General features: G+C 39.1%; 1 protein-coding gene across 1 annotated transcript in view; it reads right to left on the bottom strand.

Moving 5' to 3' along the window:
• Positions 1-25000, bottom strand: part of LOC115231173 (intraflagellar transport protein 122 homolog) — a gene marked incomplete at its 3' end in the record, with an annotated part of 216417 nt that overhangs the window by 165994 nt on the left and 25423 nt on the right. The window contains exon 4 of the mRNA XM_029801251.2: positions 23426-23559. Within this exon, the coding sequence (XP_029657111.1) occupies positions 23426-23559 (134 nt within the window). The remainder of the gene's footprint in view (positions 1-23425; positions 23560-25000) is intronic.

The raw sequence follows: 25000 nt of genomic DNA, 5'->3' as shown, positions 1-25000 counted from the left end.
GTAAAAAAATTTGTTTCCCAGCCACATGGTTCTGGGTTCAGTCCCACTGCGTGGCACCTTGGGCAAGTGTCTTCTATATAGCCTTGGGCCAACCAAAGCTTTGTGAGTGAAATTGATGGATGGAAACTGAAAGAAGCCTATTGTGTGTGCATGTGTATATCTAGAGAGAGAGAGAGAGAGAGTTATATTTGTCTTTGGCTTTAGAGTCTGATGAGACGTCTATGGGGCTAAGCCCTTTATTGATGCAAAACCATTGGTCACTCTATGACCAGACGTAGACTTAGCTACATATAAATACACTGCTACTCTATGTTGTGCTTCCTTTTTGAATATATGATATATTGATGATGTTCCTTCTGAGCATTGGGCCTCACAGAGGCAAAGGGGCTGAGTTCCTTTCGAGAGTTGGGCCACATGAAGGCAATGACCGAGCCCTTTGGCATTATGTCGTGCTTGAGAAGAAGACTCATCAAACCGAGCAAAATCAGTTATAGTAGATACTGGTGTTGCACAAATGACACCCATGCCAGGGGCACATGAAAGCACTCATCACACTCTCGGAGTGGTTGGCATTAGGAAGGGCATCCAGCCATAGAAAACCATGCCAAATCAGCCTGGTCTGGTGCTGCCTTCCAGCTTGCCAGCATGGCACATGGACAATGGGCGTTAAATGATTATGATGATGATGATAATATATCTCTCTTTCTCTTTTTTACTTGTTTCAGTCATTTGACTGCGGCCATGCTGGAGCACTGCCTTTAGTCGAGCAAATCGACCCCGGGACTTATTCTTTGTAAGCCCAGTACTTATTTTATCGGTCTCTTTTGCCGAACCGCTAAGTGACGGGGACGTAAACACACCAGCATCAGTTGTCAAGCAATGCTAGGGGGACAAACACAAACACACATACACATATATATATATATACATATATACGACAGGCTTCTTTCAGTTTCCGTCTACCAAATCCACTCACAAAGCATTGGTCGGCCCGGGGCTATAGCAGAAGACCCTTGCCCAAGATGCCACGCAGTGGGACTGAACCCAGAACCATGTAACCATGTGGTTGGTTAGCAAGCTACTTACAACACAGCCACTCCTGCGCCTATTTAATATAATAATATATATATATATATATATATATATATATATATATATAAATATATGTATGTATGTCTATGTGTGTGTCTTTATATATATATATATAATATATAATCAACCGATAAGGGTGAGAAAATTGGGTACTAATTTAATAGCACATCCATTTACCACCAAGTGGCTTAGTGCATAAAAAGATAAATTTATGTAAGTAAAATTACATAATTTATTAATAGCGAAACAATTGTCTCGAACTAATCTACATTTTGTTATGTTTATTTGCCCTGTTCATTTGCGCTGGTAGTAGTGCTAACTTTCAACGGAAACAATTTCTTTTGTGGCTGAAACCTTGTGGATCTATTTTTAGTGCTAGAGTAGACCACATGGTGGTCACTCTCTTATATCTATATATATATATATATATATATATATATATATATATGTATGTGTGTATGCATGTGTATACATACATATATATACCAGGCTCAAATCTGATCTGGCAATGTTTCTACAGCTGGATGCCCTTCCTAACGCCAACCATTCCGAGAGTGTAGTGGGTGCAATTTATGTACTACTGGCATGGGGGCCAGTCAGGTGACACTATCTTCAACTATGCTCGAATGGTACTTTTCATGTGCCACTGGCACAGGAGCCTATCAGGCAACACTGGCAACAACCATGCTCAAATGGTGCTTTCTGCATGCCACCGGCACAGGAGCCAGTCAGACAGCGCTGGCAATGACCACGCTCAAATATAACTTTTTACGTACCACTGGCACGATAGCCAGTCCATTGGCACTGGCATCGACCACACTCGGGTAAATAACACAGTATTCTATGTTCTAACACAAACTGCACATTATGTTGGAAATCAGGATTCCCATTTACCATTAATACCGCTTCCGTTGCCGTTAAGTACAAATTACACTTTCAGAGAAGAGATTTTCTAACTCCATTCTAAGATTGGTATTGACTTAATTACAATCGACTAACCAAATATTACATTTAGATTTAGTTACTAAGCTGCATTATGGAAATAATCACAGACACATTCTAAATCCAACGAAGAAAACGGTAATGACGCCTCCACAACTGTAATAGTAAAATTTGCAAATACTGCAAAAAAAAAATATTAAAATCAAAATGTGTGGGCATGTAACACCACACTAACAAAATAAACGTGAAATAAAAATTAAACTAAAGAACAAAATTCTAATAAATATAGTTTCCAGACTATTCCAAGAAATAATAGAGTAAAATTTATTGTTTATTTTGGCACAGTAACCATGAAAACAAAGTTATCCCAAGATTAGTCTCAATGACAAACTCCCCAACGAGGAAGTCTTGGTGAGGTCAATTAATATGCTAGAAATACCAGCCAAATGTTGCTCATATCAGATCTCCACCTGGCATTATGTAGTTGTATTCTTTCATTATTTTATTATTTTACTAGTTTCAATCATTTTGCCAAACCACTAAGTTATAGGGATGTAAACACACCAACACCAGTTGTCAAGCAATGGTGGAGGGACCAACACAGACACACACACACAGATATATGTATGTGTGCGTGTGTGTGTATATATATATATATATATACTTAATTACTTTACTTACTTGTTTCAGTCATTTGACTGCAGCCATGCTGGAGTACTGCCTTTAGTCGAGCAAATCGACCCAGGGCTTATTCTTTGTAAGCTGAGTGCTTATTCTATCGGTGTCTTTTGCCAAACTGCAAAGTTACGGAAACACAAACACACCACCATTGGTTGTACAAACACAGACAAACAAACACAGACACACAAACATATACACACATACATATCTCTCTCTCTCTCTATATATATATATATATATATATATATATATACATATATACAGCAGGCTTCTTTCGGTTTCTGTCTACCAAATCCACTCACAAGGCTTTGGTTAGCCCAAGGGTATAGTAGAAGACACTTGCCTAAGGTGCCATGCAGTGGGACTGAACCCGGAACCATGTGGTTGGTAAGCAAGTTACTTACCACAAAGCCATTCCTACGCCTATATACATATATATATATACACATATACATCGGGCTTCTTTCAGTTTTCATCAACCAAATTCACTCACAAGGCTTTGGTCAGCCCGAAGCTATAGTAGAAGACACTTGCCCAAGGTGCCACGCAGTGGGAATGAACCCGGAATCATATGGTTGGGAAGCAAGCCTTTTACCACACAGCCACGCCTCACCATGTCTGATAACAAGATGCAACGGTAACATGTAGGCTGTCTTTGTTTATAAGTTTGGCCAGAGGCTAAACAGCGATAATAATTATTCAGCTTCATGAATTTTACGTTTTCCTACATGGACATGAACGTATACATCCATACATGATTTTCATTCATGTATGTGCAGGAGTGGCTGTGTGGTAAGTAGCTAGCTTACCAGCCACATGGTTCCAAGTTCAGTCCTATTGCATGGCACCTTGGGCAAGTGTCTTTTACTATAGCCTCGTGAATGGATTTGGTAGACAGAAACTGAAAGAAGCCCATCGTATATATATATATGTATATATATATATATATATATGTATGTATGCATGCATGTGTATATGTTTGTGTGTGTGTTTGTACCCACCAACATTGCTTGACAATGGATGCTGGTGTGTTTATGTCCCCATAACTTAGCGGTTCGGCAAAAAGAGACCAATAGAATAAGTACTAGGCTTACAAAGAATAAGTCCTGGGGTCGATTTGCTCGACTAAAGGCGGTGCTCCAGCATGGCCACATTCAAATGACTGAAACAAGTAAAAAAGAGTAAAGAATATGCATGCAAAGATAAGACGGCAAGCTGGCAGAACTGTAAGCATGGCAGGTAAGATGCTTAGCACCAATCTGTCCATTTTTACATTCCGGTTTCAAATTTTGCCAAGGTTGACTTAGCCCTTCATCCTTTCAGGATTGATGAAATAAGTCCCGGTTGAACACTGAGGTTGATATAATTGAATTACCTGCACCACCAAAGTTGCTGGCCTTGCGCCAAAATTTGAAACCATTTCTGTTGTATTTACATTCTGAGTTCAAATTTCACTGAAGTCTGTTTTGCCTTTTATCCTTTTGGCTTTGATAAAATAAGTACCAGGTGAACACTGGGGTAAATGCAATGATCTTACCCCCTCTGCTGAACTTGCTGGCCTTGTGCTAAAATTTGAAACCAGTTTACTTTATTTCCCATCCGTTTGGTTTACATCTATAGTCCACAGCCTGGAGAAGGGGTGGATTCTATCAGTCATCAACACCCTGTATGAAGATGAACTCGTGTATGCTCTAACCCCAACAACACAGCTACTGGTTATGTGACATTTTCATTTCAATGCAACAGGAGCATGGAAAAAGAAAATTAAACCAAAAAATTATAAATAAAACCGAGAAAAGGAGATAAAAATGAAGATAAGTGGTTTCACAAAAGAAATTTCAGGAGTGACAAAGATAATGGTGGATATAAGTCTTGCCCAACTATCTTCTCAGATAACTGAACTTCTTAGATTATTAAAGCTATAGAAACGCATTTAGTCGTAACCAAAATACAACTTTTCGCTGTATAAAAGATACAGGCTAGCATCTTCTTTACGCTTATCTAAAGAAGACATTTTCGTACAAACCATCTTAATTACCTTTTGGAAATATTTTCCGTGCACAAAAGAGTTAAGTAATTTTTACTCCGCATGGTTTTTATTTTCTTTCTACTTTTCGTTTTCGTTTTTAAGCTAGCTTATGGTATTGAAAAAAGCATTACAGCAAAGGCCAAGTTTCGTTGGTGGTCTGCAAAATTTCTAAATATTGCTTATATTGATTTTGAAATCACAACAAACCTGTATTCAGAAACTAGCAGTGCACAAGCGTTTGTATATGTACTTAGAATGATTCACAGCACTTTCGAAAATTTCCATCAATAAAGACATACAAACAAAGATTTGCACTTGGCTTCGTACAAAAATCCCATTTCACCATGTATCTGCTGAATTATTAAAACTAAACTCATTGTCTGCAATAGCACGCATAGAGAAATTGCAAATCAAATGTAATTTTCTTTCTTCAAGAAATATCAAGTAGTTTTTCTCTGCAGTGTGATTAGGTGAGCTTAAAGAAAGAAGAATGAGTAAGAACAGAACTGATTAAAGCCAAACTTAAACTTCTACTTGTCCAGAAGCTCTAAGAATGGAAAAGGCCAGCTGGGATTTGCCAAGAAGTGAAATGAATTGCGATTGGAACTTCATAAATTGAAGAATCGGTTTGGGGGGGGGGGGGAAATAATAAAAAGAAGAACGTTTTAGCAAGTTTCACTGGTGATCTAGTAATAATGAAATGAGTTTGAAATGGCAGAAACAGTGAGAAGAACAAGAAGTTCTGAATTTACATAAATAATATCAGGAGAAAAATTCCAAGGCGCTGACAAACACTGCAAGCAAAGGCAGCAATGTTTTCCTAAGAAAATCAATGCCTGACAAACCTTCTCCGAACAATCAGAATGTAGATATAAAACTTCTCGTGTCTTTGCAAGAGACGTCATTTCATAAAAGCAATAACGGGCAACATAAATACACCCTCCGGCTCGTCATATTTAATAATTACAAAAATACACAAACCCAGATGTCTTGGTTCAAGTCTATGTCGTTTTGTTCTACGGTTGCTTTAGTTCTTATTTATGTGTTGCTATATTAATAAAAAAAATATAACAAAGAAACGAAAATATAAAGCAAAAAGCAAAACAAAAAAAAAAAATGAAAGGAAGTCTCTTTAGAATTATTTTGACAGCAGAGCAGATGCCGACCGTGTGAAGACAGATGCCAAAATGTGCTGTCAAAGAATGTTGGTTTGGAAAAGTTTGTTGTTGTTTTAGCTTTAGAAACTTGGAATAATTCTTCTGTTAGGCACTGTTTAATTTGAACAGAAGAAGCAAGTAGAATGGTTTGTGTTTGTTCTGTGTATATTTACCAAGTGTAAGACAGAAATTTGTGTTTAGCTCAACAATAAACGTAAACAGGATGTGTAGTCATGTCGTGAACAGAAACTATTTTAATTTCACATGAAAAGCGACATAAAGAGTGATGAATAATCACAAAAAAGATATATTTTTCACAAGATTGGTATCACATGTATGTAACTTTGTAATTGGTGTGTTTGCATGTGGCTGTGTGGGTGGGAATGTCTGTATAGATTTGTATATTTAGTAGGGGCAGGTGTGGGTGTATGGTAAGACGTCTGCTTCTTAACCACATGGTTCTGGGTTCAGTCTCAGTCCCACTGAGTAAAACCTTAGACAGGTGTTTTCTACTATAGTCTTCTACTAAAGCCTTTTAAGTGGATCTGGTAGAAGGAAATTGACAGAAGCCCATCAAATATGTATGTGTGTGTGTGTGTGTGTGTGTGTGTGTGTGTGTCTTTGTGGTCTGTGTTTGTGTTTGTCCCCCACTATTGCTCAACAACTGATGTTGATGTGTTGACATCCCTGTAACTTAGTAGCTCAGCAAAAGAAACTGATAGAATAGGTACCGAGCTTGAAAACAAAAATACTATAAGAGTCGATTCGTCTGATAAAAAAATTCTTCAAGGTGCTGCCCCAATAAAAGATAAACACACAGACACACACACACACACACACACAATAGATATCGGAGTGTAAAATGGACACAAGAAACACAGAGTATTTATTATATAAAATAAGATACATACGTCTTCCTAAAATCGATGTTATATATGTTAAATTTGTAAGAAATATATCACAGGGTGTGTCTTAGATATTGCAGAGAAAATTGGAAATGAGAAACCACAATCATGTATTATATAGAATACACATACATAAACACATACATGCACGCATATACACACACACATTCCCTTCCTTCAAGCCCTCAACTATCAATAGAGTCGTAGGGGTGTTGTCATAATATTCACTGCCTTCAGCAACTAAACTTAGCAGAGACCATCCATCCCCAGGAAAACACACACACACACATCATCGATTTACATCTGCTTTCCATGCTGGCATGGATTCGATGGGTCACCACTGCTAAAATCAAGACATACGTATTTCAAGTTGACAGAACATAAGGATAGCAAATTGTGGCTGGTTTCTGCAGTTGGATGCTCTTCCTAAGACCAAACACTTCACAGAGTGAAAAGGGTACTTTCTTTGTAATACCTGTTTCTTTACTACCCACAAGGGGCTACACACAGAGGGAACAAACAAGGACAGACAAACGGATTAAGTCGATTAAATCAACCCCAGTGCGTAACTGGTACTTATTTAATTGACCCTGAAAGGATGAAAGATAGAGTTGACCTCGGCGGAATTTGAACTCAGAACAAAGCGGCAGAAAAAATACCGCAAAGCTTTTCGCCCGGCGTGCTAACATTCCTGCCAGCTTATTCTTGGTAATACCACCACAGAATAGTTGCCAGGTTCTCAACAAGATTAAAGGAAGGACAACACACCAGCATGGATTGAAAGAAGCACATTTTTTGGTTTGTTTACAAGAGCCAGGTTACACCAGCCATGTTACACAATATATTCAACACCAGCCACGTTACGCAGTGTGCTGGAAGCATTTTTGGCCACTTTTACATTAGATAGGTGGTCGTGTATTTGATATGATTAAAAGGATTTCATGCCCTCATGATTCTGCTTGCTTTCCAGCCTCTTAACATGATGGAAGGCAAGAATTAATTTTAGGGAGATTCAGCATGGCATAGAATGTAACAAGACTTGTCCCTTTGAGATACAGATAAAAAAAAAATTTTTTTAAAGGCGCCCTTTTTAAAGCCCAGCCAGGCTCATGGGCCCAGTTTCCTGCTTTCTATGTGTTCCCCAGCTGGACAGGACGCCAGTCCATCGCAGCATTACTCATTTTTGCCAGCTGAGTGAACTGGAGCAACGTGAAATGAAGTATTTTGCTCAAGAACACAATGCGTCGCCCGGTCCAGGAATCGAAACTACAATCTTACGATCATGATGCTGACACCTTAACCACTAAGCCACGTGCCTCCACTTGAAATACAGATGCTATTCATTTTTGCCAGCTAAGTAGACCGAAGTGATGTGAAATAAAGTGTCTTGCTTAAGGATACAATGCACTGCCAGGAATTGAAGTCGTGGCCTCCCGATCACGAGCCGAATACCCGAACCACTCAGCCACCACATGCCTCCACTGACTTACTGAAGTGACAATCAGAATCACATCTCAATAACGGTCTTACTGTTGGAATTACATTTCCTATGCACAAAGTGCAATCCCTTTGACTATGCAGAAAATTCCAGTCAGTGCTGCCATCAGATAACTGATGGCAGCACTGTGGAGGGGGGGGGGGGAGGAGGAGAAGGAGAAGAAGAAGAAAAGGAGGAGGAGGAGGAGGAGGAGGAGAAGGAGAATAAGAAGTAAGAAGGAGGAGAAGAATAAGAATAAGGAGAAGGAGGAGAAGAAGAAGGAAAATAAAAAGAAGAAGGGGGAGGAGAAGGGGGAAGAGGAGGAGGAGGAGGAGAAGGAGAAGAAGAAGGAGGAGGAGGAGAAGAAGGAGAAGAAGAAGAAGAAGAAGGAGAAAAAGAAGAAAAAGAAGAAGAAGAAGAAGAAGAAGAAGAAGAAGAAGAAGAAGAAGAAGGGAAAGAAGAAGACGGAGGAGGAGATTAAGTTTTTCCCTATATTCAAGTGTATATCGTGTTACACAATACATCCAAGTATCTCATTGTACTAATAGCATTAGAGATTATCTTATTTATCTTTTTTTCCTATATTTGCTATTGTTGTTGTTGTCGTCGTCGTTGTTGTTGTCGTTTTTTCCAGTGATTTATAGAACTTAAAGTGTAATGGGAAGGTTAAACCTGCAAGTGGATTTATTAATTTCATGATCTCTCGGGGAAATATATACACTGGAGAGATTCTTCATTCGCCGATTGCACCTGAAGCAGACTATTTGACCTCAGCAAATATAAGATAACACATTTAACCATACACTGCTTCCAGAAACCATTGATGGAATTCTATAAGAGTGCTCAACAACTATGAGACAGCAGCCAATTCTTATTCCTATGCTATCACTTTTATCATCATCGTAGGCGCAGGAGTGGCTGTGTGGTATGTAGCTTGCTTACCAACCACGTGCTTCTGGGTTCATTCCCACTGCGTGGCACCTTGGGTAAATGTCTTCTACTATAGCCTCAGGCCGACCAAAGCCTTGTGAATGGATTTGGTAGACGGAAACTGAAAGAGGTCCGTCGTATATATGTGTGTATATATATATATAAATATATATATATATATATATGTATATTTGTATGTATGTGTGTGTGTTTATGTGTTTGTGTTTTTCCCCTTTGTGTGTAGCCCCATGTGGGTAATAAAGAAATAAGAAGCTTGCTTCCCAAACACGTGGTTCCAGGTTCATTCCCACTGTGTGGCACCTTGAGCAAGTGTCTTCTATTATAGCCTCGGGCCGACTAAAGCCTAGTGAGTGGATTTGGTAGATGGAAACTGAAATGTTGTTCGATGCTGTCCAAAGGAAAGGCAAAGGCTGATACAGCTTGGCACCAGTGATGTCGCAACTCATTTCCACAGCTGAGTAAACTGGAGCAAACATGAAATGAAGTATCTTGCTCAAGAACACAGCATAGAACCCGGTCCAGGAATTGAACTCATTACCTCATGATCGTGAGCCTGATGCTCTAACTACTGAGCCATGCAGCTTCACTGAGTGATTCTTGGATCAGATAGTGTCTTGTGCTCTTGAGCAAGACACTCTACTTCATGTTGCTCCAGTTCACTCATCTGTAGAAATGAGTTGCAATGTCACTGGTGGCACGTAAAAAGCACCCACTACACTCACGGAGTGGTTGGCGTTAGGAAGGGCATCCAGCTGTAGAAACTCTGCCAGATCAGATTGGAGTCAGCATGGAAAACAGACGTTAAATGATGATAATGATGATGATGGTATATGTAGCTATATGGCCTTCTCTTTTATAACAAGCATCACAAATTCGATCACAATTTTAGTATTCTCTGAAACAGAGAGCAATTATATACCCTACTTTGTAAAGTATGTATTTATGCAGTTTCCCACCGGATTTCAATCTAACTGGACAAGTATAATACCAAACAATTAAATTTCCTCTTAAAGCAAGCAATAATTCACAGCTATCATTGTACATTGAGTGGACTTGTATCTATTCTACAGGTTGTTCAAAAAGTCCCTCCACAGTAAGTATTTTATTGTAAAATAAATATAACATGGTATAAAGCTACAAAAGAATGTATTAGACTTTAAGAAGACTTTAAAAAACTTTTATAAGAGGTTTTGAAAGTGTCGTCCTTTATTTTCAATACATAAAATTTAATTTCTTTTTTACTGCCGTGCGAGCACTTCCTAGGATGATTTCCGTTTCCTACCTGTGATAATTTGCATCAGGACTTTGCCAACAGTTTATCAGAAATATTGGTGAGTGTTTCGTCTGAAAGAACAGTAGGCCTACCACTTCTTGCTGCGTCTTCCACAGAGCCTCTGCTTCCAAATGTTCTTATCAACTCCCGCACAGTGTCATGATGTGGAACAACAGTGTTTGGAAAAGTTTCCAGCTCGAAACACCCGTTCAGTTAAAAACGTACGTTCTTCAATGGTTAACAGGTCGACATGCTGAAGGGTACACAGTGACTGAGGGACAATGGCTGACACCCGGCCACCCTCACAGTGATAGCCAAGTTGTGCACGTGCAGGATGAAAGAAATTCACTGTGGAGAGACTTTTTGAACACCCTGTACAACTGAATACTCTTTTATTCTTTTACTTGTTTCAGTTATTTGAATGTGGCCATACTGGAGCATCGCCTTTAGTCGAGCAAATCAACGACTTATTCTTTGTAAGCCTAGTACTTATTCTATTGGTCTCTTTTGCCGAACCGCTAAGTTACGGGGACGTAAACACACCAGCATCAGTTGTCAAGTGATGTTGGAGGGACAAACACAGACACACAAACATACACACACACACACACACACACACACACAAATATATACGACGGGCTTCTTTCAGTTTCCGTCTACCAAATCCACTTGCAAGGCATTGGTCGGCCAGAGGCTATAGCAGAAGCAGAAGACACTTGCCCAAGGTGTAGTTGGTAGGCTACTTACCACACAGCCACTCCTATGCCTATTTACAAAATTTTCACAATTGCAACTGGATGAAAGCACCACATCAACAATACTATTAATATTAGAGTGTTTTCAAGGTGGCAAGCTGGCAGAATTGTTAGCATGCTGGACGAAATGCTTTGTGGTATTTCGTCTGTCTTTATGTTCTGAGTTCAAATTCTGCCAAGGTCAACTTTGCTTTTCATCCTTTCGGAGTTAATAAATTAAGTACCAGTTGCGTACTGGGGTCGATCTTATCGACTGGCCCCCTCCCCCAAAATTTCGGGCCTTGCGCCTAGAGTAGAAAAGAATATTACATTGTTTACATTCATTACACTACACAAACTTAATACACCATGCTAATATGGATATCATACACACACACGTGTGTATATATATATACATATATATTTACACACACACACACACACACACACACGCATACACACACCCATATATATATATATATATATATACATATAAATATATTCACACAGACATATACACACACACATGTATATCATCATCATCATCATCATTTAGCGTCCGTTTTCCATGCTAGCTATATATATATATTTTATATATACACATATATACATATATATATACATACACACACACAAACATATACATTTATTCACACATGCACACATTTTTTTTTTCTTATTTGTTTCAGTCATTTGACTGCGGCCATGCTGGAGCACCACCTTTAGTCGAGCAAATCGACCCCGGGACTTATTCTTTTGTAAGCCCAGTACTTATTCTATCGGTCTCTTTTTGCCGAACTGCTAAGTGACTGGGACGTAAACACACCAGCATCGGTTGTCAAGCAATGCTAGGGGGACAAACACAGACACACAAACACACACTATATATATATTATATATATAGACACATATACATATACACACACACACATATATACATGCATATATGCACTGACATATACACACCGCATATATACATATATATATATATATATATACACACACATACACATACATATATATACATGCACATATACACACACACACACACACACATATATATATATACACACGGATATATACATGAATACATATACATACTTAGGCACATACACACTCATATTCGTGGGTGGATGCAAAGAAATGGCGATGAGAATGATTCTTGAATGCAATAAGATGCTATGAATATTTGCGGAAAACTGGTGATTCTTTCAGAATAATTCAAAGTAACAATCAATGTTAACTGTTACATTCCTTTGCCCACTTTAAGTTTGCATACAAATAGGTACACACAGACACACACACACATGCATACATATATATATAGACACTAGCAGTATCGCCCAGCGTTGCTCGGGTTTGTAAGGGAAATAACTATATAAGCATTTTTAGAGAGTTATTTCCCTTATAGATGCCAATTCGGGCTTTCCGTTTTGGTTTCTTCAAGCCATGAAGTCGTTGTTCTAAAAGAACGCTGGTCTCCTTGACAACGCTTTACGACGTTGATTTCCTTACACTCCCTTCCCCACAGCTTCACGCGGGAGGGAAGAAGGGGGAGAAGCAAACAGGTGCAGGTGTGGGTGTGACCATGGACGCCAACTCCGCCGCCATCGATACACGAAAAATTATGCATTAAAATGGAATAAAAACTGATGTTAATTTATTTTTTAAAATCGTAGACTCATCGTAGACATGCGCTAATACTCAGACGGGCTCGATATGAATCATGACTATAAGATCCCCGAATTTGGTTAAACTGCACCGCAAAATGTGGGAGTAGTTAGGAATCTAAATCGAAGGGGACAGACACTCACACAACTATAGTTTTATATATATAAATATGTGAACATAATCAAAAAGGGTAATAACATAGATTATTACCAGTGGCCTAGCACAAAAGACGAATTAGTCATTAGATAAAATATTATTCATATAGAAATATAATAAAGGGCTCCCAAATAAGGAAGCCTAGAGCTAGAGACACAAAAAGGGATAAATTCATCGAGAGTAAAAATCAAAAATATTTACCATTAACGATATATCCCAGACTGATCAGTTTCTACCTCTTTCTAGCAAAACAGACAGAATATGTGTGCCAAGGCATGGTTCGTCAGCGGCACGCCTTTGTTAATTCTAGATGCACAGAGCGTTAGACCATGTGTCGATCTAACAATTTGTAAATCTTAACTATATATATATATATATATATATTTCTTTTTACTACCCACAAGGGGCTAAACACAGAGAAGACAAACAAGGACAGACGAACGAATTAAGTCGATTACATCGACCCCAGTGCGTAACTGGTACTTAATTTATCGACCCCGAAAGGATGAAAGGCAAAGTCGACCTCGGCAGAATTTGAACACAGAACGTAGCGGCAGACGAAATACTGCTAAGCATTTCGCCCGGAGTGCTAACGATTCTGCCAACTCGCCTTATATATATATATATATAGACACATACACACATGCATATACACACACACACACACACACACACACATGCACACACACATGCACACACACACACACACATATGTATTTTAAATAAAATGAGACAACAAAGCCAAGGCAGTGTGAAATTTCTGGGACATTTATAAAGAGGTGTAGAAGTGGGTGTGTGGTAAGTAGCTTGCTTACGAACCACATCGTTTCGGGTTCAGTCCCACTGCATGGCACCTTGGGCAAGTGACTTCTAATATAGCCTCGGGCCAACCAAAGCTTTGTGAGTGGATTTAGTAGATGGAAACTGAAAGAAGCCCGTTGCATATATATATATATATATGCATGTGTGTATGTATGTGTTTGTGTGTCATATATATGTATATATATATATGTATGTATGTGTGTATGTATGTGTTTGTGTGTCTGTGTTTGTCCCCCCAACATCGCTTGACAACCGATGCTGGTGTGTTTATGTCCCCGTAACATAGCGGTTTGGCAAAAGAGACCGACAGAACAAGTAATAGGCTAACAAAGAATAAGTCCTGGGGTCGATTTGCTCGACTAAAGGCGGTGCTCCAGCATGGCCACAGTCACATGACTGAAACAAGTAAAAGAGTAAAGAGTAATTGAATCATATGAAGCGCATTTCAGCTCAAGTGTGGCAACAAATCAAAATCATCATCATCATCATCATCATCGTTTAACGTCCGCTTTCCATGCTAGCATGGGTTGGACGGTTCAACTGGGGTCTGGGAAGCCTGAAGGCTGCACCAGGCCCAGTCTGATCTTGCAGTGTTTCTACAGCTGGATGCCCTTCCTAACGCCAACCACTCCATGAGTGTAGTGGGTGCTTTTTACATGCCACCGGCACGGAGGCCAGGCGATGCAGTGCTAGCTATGGCCACGTTTGGATGGTTCTCTTACATGCCACCGGCACTGGTATCACAACTACAAATTCCATATCAAAATTCCATAGCAACTGACATTCCAAATACCAGCTTAATAACAGTTTCAAATTTTGCCACAAGGGCAACCATTTTAGGGGGAGGGAAACAGTCAGTTACACTGGTGCTGAATTTATCGACCCGAAAGGATGAAAAGCAGAGTCGACCTTGGAGGATTGTGAACCCAGAATGTAGCAATGGGTGGCATGCTAACAATTCTGCCAGCTCGCCGCCTTAAATACCTATTTCTTTACTATCCACAAGGGGCTAAACACAGAGAGGACCAACAAGGACAGGCAAATGGATTAAGTCGAATTTATCAACCCCAGTGCATAACTGGTACTTATTTAATCGACCCCGAAAGGATGAAAGGTAAAGTCGACCTCGGCGGAATTTGAACTCAGAACGTAGCGGTAGACGAAGTACCTATTTCTTTACTACCCACAACGGGCTAAACACAGAGAGGACAAACATGGACAGACAAACGAATTAAGTCGATTATATTGACCCCAGTACATAAATGGTAATTATTTAATCAATCCCGAAAGGATGAAAGGTAAAGTCGACCTCGGCGGAATTTGAACTCAGAATGTAGCGGTAGACGAAGTACCTATTTCTTTACTACCCACAAGGGGCTAAACACAGAGAGGACAAACATGGACGGACAAACGGATCAAGTCGATTATATTGACCCCAGTACATAACTGGTACTTATTTAATCGATCCCGAAAGGATGAAAGGTAAAGTCGACCTCGGCGGAATTTGAACTCAGAATGTAGCAACGGGCAATACACCACTAAGCATTTTGCCTGGCATGCTAACAATTCTGCCAGGTTGCCGCCTTAAATACCAGCTTGATAAATGGCAAAGTTATTTTACAAAATTCTTCACAGTTTTTGAAATTAATTAAAATAAAACAAAGGTAAAAAATATCAACAGAAACATGGTAACCAAAAGGTTAATAATAGAGTTATTTTACTAAATTTTTTTCCTTATTTTTAAATTTACTTGAAACACAGTGCATTACAAGAGAAATATAGTAACTAAAGGGTTAATTAACGTGATGTATCACTATGGCATTGCCTTCTTGACATTTGAACTCTCTTCATTAAATTTACTCAATACAATAACAAAAAAAATATATTTTCCCCAGCTAATTCAAGCTAGTCAAGCTACGTAGACCATCTTCATAGTCTGTGTCTCATCAGCCGATCAGCATCTCAACTTGTACATCATGCAAGTGACCTTTAAGGGAAGATTGCTTTGTCATAAAGAGGCGGCAGGTAGCAACACCTCCGCCATTAACATTTCACACCTGCTTATAAAATGTCATTTGTTGCATGTCAACACCAATTAGACAATTTTCAGTTTATAGAACCTGTCTACAACTTCTAATGAACTATCACGGCAGTCTACGCAGCCATAGGGCTTATTGCAGGCAGTTGCAACGATACATTTAGTTCGTTTGAGATGCTGAATCACAAACACTTTATCTGAAACACTACTACTACATTTTTCATGTACAGCAGGGTCCCTCTCTCTCTCTCTCTCTCTTCTCTCTCTCTCTCTTTATCATCATCATCATTTAACGTCTGCTTTCCATGCTAGCATAGGTTGGACAATTTGATTGAGGGCTGGCGAACCAGATGGCTGCACCAGGCTCCAGTCTTGATCTGGCAGAGTTTCTACAGCTGGATGCCCTTCCTAATGCCAACCACTCCGAGAGTATATATATATATATATATATATATATATATATCATCATCATCGTTTAATGTCCGCTTTCCATGCTGGCATGGGTTGGACGATTTGACTGAGGACTGGCGAACCAGATGGCTTCACCTGGCTCCAGTCTTGATCTGGCAGAATTTCTACAGCTGGATGCCCTTCCTAACACCAACCACTCCGAGAGTGTAGAGGGTGCTTTTATGTGCCACCGGCACGAGGGCCAGTCAGGCAGTACTGGCAATGACCACGCTCAAATGGTGGTTTTTACGTGCCACCTGCACAGGAGCCAGTCCAGTGGCACAGGCAATGACCTTGCTCGAATGTTTTTTTCACATGCCACCAGCACAAGTGCCAGTAAGGTGACGCTGGTAACTATCATGCTGAAATGGTGCTTTTTATGTGCCACCGGCACACACATGCACGCATACACACACACACACACAGACACACATACACACACACATATCACCGTGATCACTGTGACCGACCAGGCTATTAGATGTTGCTATACATCGCTGGTCACAATGCGCTTTGCATTGCTTTAGCCTTCAAATGATGCCACCCCACTGGCTAAGCGAGCAGGCCAACAGAAGAAAGAGTGAGAGAAAGTTGTGGTGAAAGAGTACAGAAGGGATCGCCACCATCCCCTGCCAGAGCCTCGCGGAGCTTTAGGTGTTTTCGCTCAATAAACACTCGCAATGCCCGGTCTGGGAATCGAAACCGCGATCCTACAACCGCGAGTCCGCTGCACTAACCATTGGGCCATTGCGCCTCCACTGCTGTTGAGGTGTAGAACACATGTTCGTGTGCTCCTGATCAAATTTCAGCTTATTATGCAAGTTTAATTTTCTTCAAAAAAACCATTCACTATTTAATTCATTCATTTAGAGACCCATTCACATCTGGGCACCCAGCTGTACTGATCGGTTTCAATGCATACAGAATAAGGGATTTCTACCGACAGACATTCAACATATCAGATATTGCAGCTTTTGTTACAGTACTGTTTTGCATAAGAGAGTCTATCGTATTGTAATTGAAATTTAAATTAATCTTCCTTAATTAAAATTAATCTTTCTCCTGAATGAGAGAAAAAGATGACATTTTTTTTTCCAAATTTAAAATGAATTGTCAAACTTTTAATTAATTGTTGATTACATTTTAATTCACAAAAATTCTGACTTTTTTTTTTTTTACAATTATAATATTTTGAATATTTTCAAATTTGAGTTTTTCACTTTTAAAATTTTAGTGACACATACAACATTTTACTTGATGGGAGGAAGGATTTAATTTCAAACATTTATATTGTAAGTTCAAATTCTGCCAAGACCAGCTCTTGTTTGGATTTCTTCTATCTAATATAATAAATACGACTGTCAGTGTATCAGTGAGTCAGTGTGTCACACTTTTTCAACTCTACTCCTAGAGGCTGTAGCCCAACATATCATACCATTTTGGAATAAGACCAACTCTGTGAGTAAACTAAAAACATTCTGAGCTGAATCCAGACACACAACCCTGAAATTCTAGATTTCCAAGTTTCCATTACTGCAATTGTTTTCAGTAATTTTTTAATGAATTTTTTTGTATCTTTTTTTACTTGTTTCAGTCATTTGACTGTGGCCATGCTGGAGCACCGCCTTTAGTCAAGCAAATCGACCCCAGGACTTATTCTTTGTAAACCTAGTACTAGTCTCTTTTGCTGAACCGCTAAGTTACGGGGATGTGAATACACCAGCATCGGTTGTCAAGCAATGTTGGGGGAACAAACACAGACACACAAACATATACACACACGTACATATATATATATATATATATATACACACACACATATATACGATGGGCTTCTTTCAGTTTCCCTCTACCAAATCCATTCACAAGGATTTGGTCAGCCCGAGGCTATCGTAGAAGACACTTGCCCAAGGTGCCACGCAGTAGGACTGAACCCAGAACCATGTGGTTGGTAAGTAAGCTACTTACCACACAGCCACTCCTACGTATAATAACAATTTTTATAACTTGGAAATAAAATTTAAGAATAATCGAAATTAATTGTGAAATCCAGCAATTATTTTCAGTGATTTCTTTTATGTGATTTTTTGCAAAGAATATAATCATTATTGGGATATGACGCTGGCGGAAGCACTTGCAACAAATTCTCCAAAACAAATCAGAGATCTGTTTACAGATCTTCCCTTTCGGGGTCAGTAGCTTAAAAGCTATATGTCAGCTTAAAAGCCACCCAATAGGGCGGCTTTTAGGCTTGTAGTCAATACAGCTGGTCTTAAGTAATTCTGGGAGTTGATTCAGTTGTCTGATACCAAAGTACTCTTTAAATATTTCACAAACAAAAGGTGATGAACTGGCAGAGGCAAAAATGCTTAGTGATATTTCGTCCACACCAGTGCCGGTGGCACGTAAGAGAACCGTCCGAACGTGGGCGTTGCCAGCGCCGCCCCGACTGGCCTCCGTGCTGGTGGCACGTAAAAAGCACCATCCGATCGAGGCCGTTTGCCAGCCTCGTCTGGCACCTGTGCAGGTGGCACATAAAAAGCACCCACTACACTCTCGGAGTGGTTGGCGTTAGGAAGGGCATCCAGCTGTAGAAACACTGCCAGATCAGACTGGGCCTGGCGCAGCCTCCTGGCTTCCCAGACCCCAGTTGAACCGTCCAACCCATGCTAGCATGGAAAACGGACGTTAAATGATGATGATAATGATGATTTACATACTGAGGACAAATTCTGACAAGGTCATCTTTGTCTTTCAGCCTTTTGGGGGTTGATAAATAAAGTACCAGTGAAACGCAGCGGTCAGTGTAATTGACATACCCCTTTCGCTGAACTTGCTGGACTTGTGTCAAAATTTGAAACCAACATTTCACTAATGCCTTCTAAAATGGATAGAGTTGTATTTTTAAATTTCTGTTCTATGAATGGATTGATGTTTTCCATGCTCAAATGGTGCTTTTTACGTGCCACCAGCACGGAAGCCAGTCAATGGCCCTGGCAACAATTACGCTCAGATGGTGCTCTTAGCGCTCCACTAGCATGGATGCCAATATATATATATGTATATATATATATATATATATATATATTATATATATATATATATATATAGTAATATAATGAAGAAATAAAATATATGCATATATACATCCATATATGTACATACTTACATCTACATGTATATATACATGCATATATATATATATATATATATGAGTACAGGACACCACAAATAAACGTAGAACACAACAAGAGACGAGAACATAAAATCAAACAAGAAAACGGACTTTTTTTAAACAACGAAAAACAGAGTACAGGACAAACAATACAAGGAAAATTCCCCTTCATCAGCTGTCCCTGGTTCGACTCAAAGTGTGTTTCGAAGCTGACATATAGCTTTTAAGCTATTAACCCCGAAAGGGAAGATCTGCAAACAGATCTCTGACTTGTTTTGGAGAATTTGTTGTAATTGCTTCCTCCGGAGTCATATATATATATATATATATATATCTGCATACTTACATAAATATATATACATTCATATACAACACAACAGGCTTTAAATAATTTTTTTAGTAGTTACAAGTGTATTCCGATACGCTTCCATTGTATGATTTCAGAAAGTAAAGTTAGATAATGCTCATCTCCAAATTTTGCAAGAATCGGATTACTAATAGTCATTTTACGATTTGACTTCACAGCACTTTACAGCAGAAAAGGTTAGGTTCAGAGAGAAACAAAAAACAAAAAAACAAAGCAGTGAAGTGAATGCTTTACATATATTACATATATAGGTAAAAGTACAATTGTCGCTAAAGTACAGACCAAAGAAGCAAACAAGATGGAACCAGCCTTTGGTTAAAAGAGAAAAGGAAAGGAAAAAGCTGAAAGCTAAAGGAAATGGAGACGTGAACATAAGCAAGAGATTACATGTGACTTAGATGGCATCTTAAAATACATTAGATTGTCTTTTGGAAATGTCAATAAAGCTTAGTGTGTTGGAAGAACGGGTGAAAATAACAAGGTATAAATTATATGAGAGGATTATGTGATGTAGTCGTTGGCTCTTTACTGATAAATTACATTGTTGAATATCCCATATCCGTGACAGAGGCAGCGAAGACTGTAACCGAATAGGAGAATCAATAGATAAGACTGGAGGAAGATAAGGATAAAGAAGTATAAGCAGAGAGGAGAGAGAAAGAGAGAGAGAGCATGTGTGTGTGTAGACAGCGATAATAAGAAAGGTAGAAAGGGAAAGAGTGGAGCTAAGAGTTATGGGTGATGTGGTGGGGTGACACTGATGGTTAGAAAAACAGAATTGATGATGAAGCAATAATATTGATGACTGTTTTGCGTTTTTTTCTAGCATTGATTATCGTTGTGATGATAACCATGGTGGTCGTGGTAGGAAATACTTCATAAAACAAAACAGGAATTTGTATACCAGCTGCTGGAAAGTATATTTCTATTTTGAAAAAAGGTCAAAAACCCTTCCTGAGCCATTGGCTCATATAAGGTATCAAGGCTAAATATAATAAAATATAAGGTGTCTAAATTTAATAACAGATGAGGTGTCCTAAATTTAATAACATATAAGGTGTCCTAAATTTAATAACATATAATGTGTCCTAAATTTAATAACATATAAGGCGTCCTAAATTTAATAACATATAAGGTTTCCTAAATTTAATAACACATGAGGTGTCCTAAATTTAATAACATATAAGGTGTCCTAAATTTAATAACATATAAGGTGTCCTAAATTAAATAACACATAAGGTGCCCTAAATTTAATAAGACGTCCTAAACTTAATAACATACAAAGCGTCCTAAAATTAATAACATATAAGGTGTCCAAAATTTAATAACACATGAGGTGTCCTAAATTTAATAAGACGTCCTAAACTTAATAACATACAAAGCGTCCTAAAATTAATAACATATAAGGTGTCCAAAATTTAATAACACATGAGGTGTCCTAAATTTAATAAGGCGTCCTAAACTCAATAACATATGAGGTGTCCTAAATTTAATAACCTATAAAGGTGCCCTAAATTAAATAACATATAAGGTGTCCTAAATTTAATAACATGTAATGGTGTCCTAAATTTAATGACAGATAAGGTGTCCAGCCTAAATTTGACATTTTGCATAAAAGGTAAAGAAAACACAATGTCCCTTCGAAAAATAAAAGTCATTTAAAAAATCAAAAAATATCAACTGGATTATGACTGGGAGATAACAATTTATTCAAAATGGCAGCCCTCAGCTTCCACCACAGCTTCAAGATGGCCCTGGAACCATCTTGGCATTGCCAGCAGAGTGGTCAGTGTCTTTCTCAACCACAGCCCACACACATAATCCATGGGATTACAATTGGCAGAATTAAGATGCAAGAAATTGGGGCTGATGAAGTCACAGAAATTCTCTGACAACTACTCCCACTTCTCTCCAGAGGTATGGCAAGGAGTCAAATCCTGCTGCCACACATATGGCTTTCCAGCAGCAACCCTCTCCAGCCAAGGATTGACCCCAGTCTCCAGTAGCTTCACATGGCTGTCTGAATTCTGAATTGAGCCTAAGACCCTGTTCAAAGATGTGGAGCAGCATGATATCTACCATCACATTTTGGGGATGCTTGGTTTACATGATGCCCATGTCACACTTTACTGCCTTTACAGTGTTCATGGGGCATTGAGCAGCAGTCATGGTGTCTGCATTCTGATACTTGACATGAATCATCAGGAGACAAGTAACTCTTTTCCAATATCAGACTGCTTCCAGTCCTTCATATCAGCTAACTTTTTGTTTGTCTTCAGGTTCTGAGTTCAAATTCCGCCGAGGGCGACTTTACCTTTCATCCTTTCGGGGTCGATAAATTAAGTACTAGATGCATACTGGGGGTCGATCTAATCGACTGGACCCCTCCCCAAAAATTTCAGACCTTGTACCTAATGTAGAAAAGAATACATTGAAGGCGTCAGGCTGGCAAAAACGTTAGCATGCCCGGCAAAATACTTAGCGGTATTCCATCTGTCTTTAGGTTCTGAGTTCAAATTCCGCCAAGGTTGACTTTGCCTTTCATCCTTTCGGGGTCAATAAACTAAGTACCAGTTACATACTGGAGTCAATCTAACTGACAGGCCCCCTCCCCCCAAATTTCAGGCCTTGTACCTAGAGTAAAAATGAATATATTGAAGGCGGTGGGCTGGCAGAAATGTTATGAAGTGTTTTGCTCAAGGACACAACACTTCAACCAGTCGAGGAATTGAATCCACAATCTTACTGTCATGAGTTCTACATCCTAAACACTAATTCACAAAATAATGCTTTTCGTGATTCTCACTGACTAGAAATCCGAAGAACAAAATTAAAAATTGAATATGTGTGTGTATATATATCATCATCATCGTTTTCCATGCTGGCATGGGTTGGACAGTTTGACTAGGGTGTGGGAAGCCAGGAGGCTGCCCCAGGCTCCAGTCTGATCTGGCAGTGTTTCTACAGCTGGATGCCCTTCCTAACACCAACCACTCTGAGAGTGTAGTGGGTGCTTTTTATGTGCCAACACATATATATATGATGAGCTTCTTTCAGTTTCCATCTACCAAATCCACTCACAAGGCTTTGGTTGGCCCAAGGCTATAGTAGAAGACAATAGCCTAAGGTGCCACGCAGTGGGACTGAATATGGGACCATGTGGTTAGGAAGCATGCTTCTTACCACACAGCCACGTCTGCACCAATATACACACACACACACACAGATATATATGTGTGTGTGTGTGTGTGTTCTCCAGCACCACTTGACAACCAGTGTTGGTTTGCTTACATCCCCATAACTTAGTAGTTTAGCAAACGAGACATGTAGACTAAGTACCAGATTTAAAACACTAAGTACTGGGGTTGATTTGTTTGACTAAAACCCTTCAAGATAGTGCCCCAGCATGGCCACACTTCAACAACTGAAACAAGGCATAAAACATTAAAGATATAAAAATGATAAATAGGATTCAAACAAAAAATTCCAAAAACAGTTACGTTACCTTTGACCGAATACTGACAACGCCATTGAATAACCCCAAAGCCATGAAAAGACCATCATTGGTCCAAGAAGCGCAAGTTATGCGGCTGTTGATTTTTGTCTTGTCAACCCTTTTTTCCTCTGGTCCCCAAAGGCCTGTGGAAATAAAAAGTTTAAAAAATTTTTTTTGAAATAAAATAATGAATTCTATGAGTGTAATAATGGGTGTTTTTATGTGCCATGAGCTCGGATGCCAAACAAATGAAAAGGATATGATTATTATTATTATTATTCAGGCCACTGTCTGGAAATGAACTCGGAATTTCCAGGTTAGTAACCTGCACTCTTAACCACTAGGCCAAAACAAAAAAAAAAGCCCACAGGCATATGGCATAGTGGTTATGACTGTGGGCTATGAACCTGAGGATTCCAAGTTTGATTCCAGGCAGTGACCTGAATAATGATAATAATAATAATAACAATAATAATAAAAATAATAATAATAATAATAATAACATCGAGTTGGAAATTTCCACAAGACACCTGAAGGCTGGATGGTATATCAGCTGAAACGTTGTGTTAACAACAAACAAGATGAAGACAAATATCCGTCAAATGTAAATGGTAAAAGGTACTGGCAGAATGTAACTAGTAAATGTATCAAAACAACATGTACCACTTGTCTTCCATATTTGACTTTCTATGCCCTATTTGTCAATTTCTACATTTTCTTTTGACATATACCAGTCGGGAAGCTTCTACACAACCACTCATCCTGCTAGAAACAGAAACCAACTTCTCTCAAATTACACGGTACTCATCATTATTGTTTAACATCATCATTTAAGAATGACTTATCCTAGTTGGTAAGTTTAATATTGTGAATTATGTAGATGTATGTACCTATACTCTCTTTTACTCTTTTACTTGTTTCAGTCATTTGACTGTGGCTATGCTGGAGCACCGCCTTTAGCCGAACAAATCAACCCCAGGACTTATTCTTTGTAAGCCTAGTACTTACTCTATCGTTCTCTTTTGCCGAACCAGTAAGTTACGGGGTCATAAACACACCAGCATCGGTTGTCAAGCCACGTTGGGGGGACAAACACAGACACACAAACATACACACACACACACACACACATACATATATACGACGGGCTTCTTTCAGTTTCCATCTACCAAATCCACTCACAAGGCTTTGGTCGGCCCGAGGCTATAGTAGAAGACATTGCCCAAGGTGCCACGCAGTGGGACTGAACCCGGAACCATGTGGTTGGTAAGCAAGCTGCTTACCGCACAGCCACTCCTATATCTAACTTACTATTGACAGTTCACCCACACACACACACACACAAGCACCACCTATGCACACATTTGATGTTCGGCTGGGAAGCACAAGTGATAACAGCAGAAGTGATTATGAAAGAAGCTCTTTAACTCCAGAGAAATTTTCCCAAAAGGACGCCAAAGGAGCCTCAATAGTTTGAGCAAACTAAATACAAAGAACTGTTTGAAGCTGGAAACTGTTTTTCATGTTATATCTCCTCTTCAAAAAAAAAAACACATGTCTCAAGTCAATGTCACTGACTGAGAG

This window comes from Octopus sinensis, unplaced genomic scaffold, assembly GCF_006345805.1.
Source record: "Octopus sinensis unplaced genomic scaffold, ASM634580v1 Contig17682_ERROPOS258513, whole genome shotgun sequence".
NCBI classification, from domain to species: Eukaryota; Metazoa; Mollusca; class Cephalopoda; order Octopoda; family Octopodidae; genus Octopus; species Octopus sinensis.
Note: the sequence above shows the minus strand (reverse complement) of the source record. Positions and strands in the feature narration are given on the sequence as shown.